The sequence below is a fragment of the Panicum virgatum genome, chromosome 3K, assembly GCF_016808335.1.
Source record: "Panicum virgatum strain AP13 chromosome 3K, P.virgatum_v5, whole genome shotgun sequence".
NCBI classification, from domain to species: domain Eukaryota; kingdom Viridiplantae; phylum Streptophyta; class Magnoliopsida; order Poales; family Poaceae; genus Panicum; species Panicum virgatum.
Window position 1 is genome coordinate 19,608,420 of NC_053138.1, and position 5,092 is coordinate 19,613,511.

The 5,092-nt window shown below is 51.7% G+C and overlaps 1 protein-coding gene across 1 annotated transcript; it reads right to left on the reverse strand.

Annotated features, from left to right (window-relative positions):
• Positions 1 to 2,492: 2,492 nt before the first annotated feature.
• Positions 2,493 to 3,284, reverse strand: LOC120700696. Its single transcript, XM_039984937.1, has 2 exons — positions 3,070 to 3,284; positions 2,493 to 2,982 (listed from the first exon to the last, which is right to left on the reverse strand). The coding sequence occupies exons 1-2, from the start codon at positions 3,282 to 3,284 to the stop codon at positions 2,493 to 2,495; spliced, it is 705 nt and encodes a 234-aa protein (XP_039840871.1).
• Positions 3,285 to 5,092: the final 1,808 nt, after the last annotated feature.

Here is a 5,092-nt window from a genome sequence, read left to right on the forward strand (position 1 = left end):
TACCAAAACTCGAATTAGGGGCCTAGATGCTTTTCATCCGCAAGTGCACTGCGATAATTGGCCGGAACGGGAGAAGCAACAACATGATCAGCAGACAAATTCTTGTAACTAACTGGCTGAATTGTACCAGACTGGAGTCGAGTAATGCGGCGAAGGACCGGCGGTGGAGGAGAACCACTCATCGGACGTCGGGGAGGCTCAAGTGGAGGAAGCTCTCTAGGAGGAGCTTCTGAAGACCGCGCCGGAAGAGGGCCTAGGTAGTGGCCCTGCAGCTGCGGTAGAGGGACTAGGTAGTGGCCCTGCAGCTGCGGTAGAGGGAGCTCGCGAAGAGGGCGACCAGGCTGCGAAGAGGGCACCGTAGCAGCAGCTGGTCGGCGGATGTACACTTGACTGAAGCGTCCAGGAACAGATGTAGTAGTGGGAGCAGCTGCTGATCGGCGAGTGTAGACTTGACCGAAGCGCCCGCTAGGTACAGCACCACCAGGAGGCGCTCCAGGAGCAGGAACAGCAACACTAGGCACTCCAGGCATCCCAGAAGAAGCACCAGTAGGCGCACCAGAAGCAGCACCAGACGCTCCAGGAGGCGCAGGTGGATCAGCTGCTATTGCTGGCAAAGGAAGTGGACTGGAATCCGTCCTGCCCGTAGAAGAAGACGCCGAAGGACCGGACGGGGGCACGAAACCACACCCTCCCGGAGAAGAAGATGCCGAGGGCCCTAATGGGGGTTGAACACCGCTCCCACCAGGTGCCGAGCACGGTTGCTCAACGTCTATGGAAGACGGAGCAGCCGTAGGAGAGCCACCAGCTGCATGATTAGTAAACAGAGGTGCAATATCCAAGTCACGACCGAGTAAGAAATCAAAGGAGCTGGTGGTGGGTGGATGAGTCTCACGAGCGAAAGGAAAGGTGGACTCATCAAACACAACGTGTCTAGATATAATGATGCGACGCGTTGTAAGATCAAAACAGCGATAACCCTTATGATCAGGCGGATATCCCAAAAAGACACATGCGGTCGAGCGTGGAGCGAGCTTGTGTGAAGAGGTGGCCTGTAGATTAGGATAACACATGCAACCAAAGACACGCAAGTGATCCTAAGAGGGATAAGCATTATATAGGCGAAAGTAGGGAATCACGTTACTAATGGAGGAGGAGGGGCGCCGGTTAAGCAGATAGGTGGCTGCTGCTAGCGCCTCAGCCCAATACTTGGGCAGCATAGAGGCATGGATGAGGAGGGTTCGCACTGAATTGTTAAGAGTCCGAAGGATGCGTTCGGCCTTGCCATTCTGTGGAGAGGTGTAAGGGCATGAGAGGTGACAAATAACACCATTTGCGCGCAGGGTGGTGTGCATGGCGTGGTTAACAAACTCAGTCCCATTATCGGCTTGAAAGCACTTAACGGGAAGGCCGAACTGAGTGCGAGCATAAGCAGTAAAATCAACAAAATGCTGATGTACATAGGATTTGTGCTTAAGCGGGAACGTCCAACAATAGTGCAAAAAATCATCCAACAAAACCAAGTAGTAGGAACAACCAGAAATACTAGCAACCGGCGAGGTCCAGACATCACAGTGAACTATCTCAAAAGGTGAAGTAGTTTGAGAAGTAGAAGTAGCAAACGGAAGACGCGCATACTTGCCAAGCTGACATGCATGACAAAGCGAGCGATCTACTTTATTACATGAAACTAAATTGTTTTGTTTTAAGGTAGCTAAGACTGCTGGACCAGGATGACCAAGGCGACGATGCCACAACGATGAAGAGGCGGCAAGCATGGCTTTTGCGGCTGCGGGGGCGACTGATGGGATGGTGTAGAGGTCGCCGGTACTATCGCAGCAAAGGATCACTCGTCCCGTCCAGATGTCCTTAATAGAAAAACCAGAGGCGTCAAATTCAATGGAACAACGATTATCACGAGTGAATTGGCGAACAGAAAGTATGTTGCGAATAATGGATGGAACGATAAGCACGTTGTTCAGAATGAATCTAGACGTATCTGTGGCTAGAACGGAAGAACCTCGGGACGTGACAGGGATATGTGCACCATTGCCTATGGTAATCGAAGAGGAAGCAGCTGGGAGGTGAGAGAGAAGTATACCTTCCGAGGAGTGCATGTGAGTAGAAGCTCCAGTATCCATCACCCATGCATTGCCTTCGAGCGCCATCTGCTGGAGGGCAGCGATCAGGCCAGCCTAATCCCACAAAGGGGACTGAGTTGGCGCCTGAGGGGTGGTGATCGCCGCGTGAGCCTGAGGAGGGGCGCCCAGAATGCCTTGACTGCCGTGCTGGAATTGTGCGCCATTGCTGCTACCTTGCACACCCTGGAAAGCAGCCCATGGGTTGATGCAGACCCAAGGACCGCTAGGGTTAGGTGTGCGAGGCGACTGCTGCTACTGCTGCTGGCCGCTGTTGGAGCGTCTGCCCCTCCTGCGACGCTGCTGCTGCTGACCGCCCTGCTGAGGTGGGCGTTGCTGCTACTGCTGAGGAGGGCACTACTGCTGCTGCTGCGTGACAGAGGTCGAAGATGATGCAGATTGGCAGGAGGAGCCGCATCCAGCCGAGGAGGAGGAGATCATGGCGGAGGAGGCAGCCACCTTTGACTGATTTGCTAGGCGGAGCTCCTGGAGGGCAAGCCGATCTACAGTCCTGGAGAAGGTCATGGTCGCGTCTCCTGTGATGATCTCTCCAGTGGTGCTGTAGCGAGAATCAGCCCCAGCGAGAAGGGCGAGAACCATCTCAGAATCGGCAACAGGCTTATCGACATCGCGAAGAGCATCAGCGGCCTTCTTGAGGGCTTGGGCATACTCGTGGATAGACATATCCCCTTGAGTTATTGCGTGGAATGCATGACTCAAGAAGATGGCACGAGGAGCTTTGTTCTTCTGGAAGTGGTTGGAGATGGCGACCCAAAGGTCCCGTGCTGTCTGGTTGGCGGCCATGGTGAAGTCGAGGACGTCCTCGGTGACGGAGCCATAGAGACAGCTGCGGACGGCACAGTCGACCTCGTTCCATGCATCAGTTCATGGATCAGGAGGAGGGGCACTATTGATGTGGCTGAGGAGGCCAAACTTGCCGCACATGGCCTCGAAGAAGCTGCACCACTTGGTGTAATTGGAGGAGCGGACTTCCAGCTTGATCAGGACGTGCGCCTGGATAGAGACGGCGGCGTACGCAGCCATGGGGATCAGCGGCGGCTGGGTGTCATCGACGAAGAGGGAGGAGATGCCGTCGAGGAGAGAGTCACCATCGTCGAGGGTGTCACCGTCGTTGGTGACACAGGACATCAACAGATTGTTGCAGATGCAATCTATTGATGCTGCTGCAGCCGACCAGGGAGGGCGCAGGGAGGAGGAGTGACTAGGGAGGTGGCGCAGGGAGGAGGGGCCGACCAGGGAGGCGGCGCGGGGGTGAGGAGGAGGTGCCGTAGCCTAGGGTTGGCGGCGACAGGTGGTGGGTGAGCGCGCAGGCAGGGTTTGCCGCGCGAGTTAGGGCAGCGGAGGGGGGAGAGGGGCACGACCGGCCTAGGGTTTGGCCCGGACTCGTGATACCATGTAGAGAATTGGGAAACACCACACACCCAAAGGAGGGGGGTGACCTCTATTATATATTGCCGTATGTCTTGGAGTACAAGTAAACTCAATACAAGGAAATACAACAATATATCTCTAATACCGATACTAAATGGTGCAGTTACTTATTACCCGTATCTATTCGCTGCGGTGATCACAAGTTTTATGGACCCTGACAATTATACGAAGCATAATATACTGATCGTAAGTACTCTATATATACACTAGATCAGTGCAAGCTACATTAATACTAACATTAAGCAATCTCATGACGTGAGAGGCGGACGATTCTGAATCGAATTTCAACCTGGCCAGGGGAACCTAGACCACACGTATGGGAACCAAGTCACCCACACAACTTTCCCCCTTTCTTTCCAGTCCGTGGATCCGGCACACCCTCCCCGACTACAGAGCCCGACGTCTCTGCACCCGTACGTCCGGACAAAAAAATAAACCTACTTCTACCAGGAGGGTGCGAGATCGTTCCACTCGCTGGTCCAATCAGGTACTTAAGCTTACCGATTACCATATTTCTCGGCATGTGGATAGTACTTTCAAACACTTAACGAAATGAGCCACACACCGCGACCTTAGCCATTTTTTACTACACCAGCGGAGTATCACAACTACACAACCCCGCCCGTTGTCCTTATATTTCAGCAGGAATTAAAGTCAGTCAACTCCTATAATCTCGCGAAAGGCAGGAAACCTCTTGACTTTTACCGTACCTAGTTAGCGGGGCAACTAGTCGAGAAAAAGATCCGTATAACAAGCATAGGTACCTAGGGATCATGCACCTAAGGTTTTCGTTCAACTCCTAGAAAACGTAAATGCGCAATAAAATTATTACAACATACACAAATAGTAAGATGAATATAAGGCGTAAAATAATGGGATTATGCACCGGGGCTTGCCTTCTTGGGCACTGTTCAAAAGTAGCCTTGGGCTCTTCCGAACATTGGTTCGGGTCTTGATTCAAGTCAGTATAATTAAGACAGACACTCTCCGGAGTGGTAGTTGTAACACCCGGTTTATAAAAGGACATAAACCGAGCAATCATATACGTGCCAGGATCAAGTCACACGTATATACAATAGAATGAACAATATATCATAGCACATATCACGAATAAGACATAATAAATCGAAGTACGAATGTTATTTATTACATTAATGACAAAATGTCTGATACAGCGGAAGCGAAGTACAAAATACGATAAACTCTCCGAAGCTGAGCAGGGCGCCACAGGGACGTCGACTGGGAGACGAATGCCTAGAAGTCCTCGTAGTCCTGGTAGCGCTGAGCAAACTTCCTCGCGTCGGCAGGAACTGAGCAGCAGTAGAGTATCCCAGAGGAAAAAGTAGAGAAGAGGCAAGAGTGAGTACACAACCATACTCAACAAGTATAACACAAACTATGAGGCTCTAAGATTGGCTGACTGACTGCATTAGCTTTTAAGTCTTGGCAAAATTTTATTAAAACTAATTACTACAAGTTGATGAATTACCATTAACCTAGTTACA

What these genes read in the sequence shown, in the direction of transcription:
- LOC120700696 (XM_039984937.1), bottom strand. Translation starts at nt 3,284, where the DNA reads ATGTCCTGTGTCACCAACGACGGTGACACCCTCGACGATGGTGACTCT. An exon ending in TTCGAGGCCATGTGCGGCAA is followed by an intron (nt 2,983 to 3,069) that starts GTTTGGCCTCCT and finishes TGCCGTCCGCAG; the next exon opens with CTGTCTCTATGGCTCCGTCA.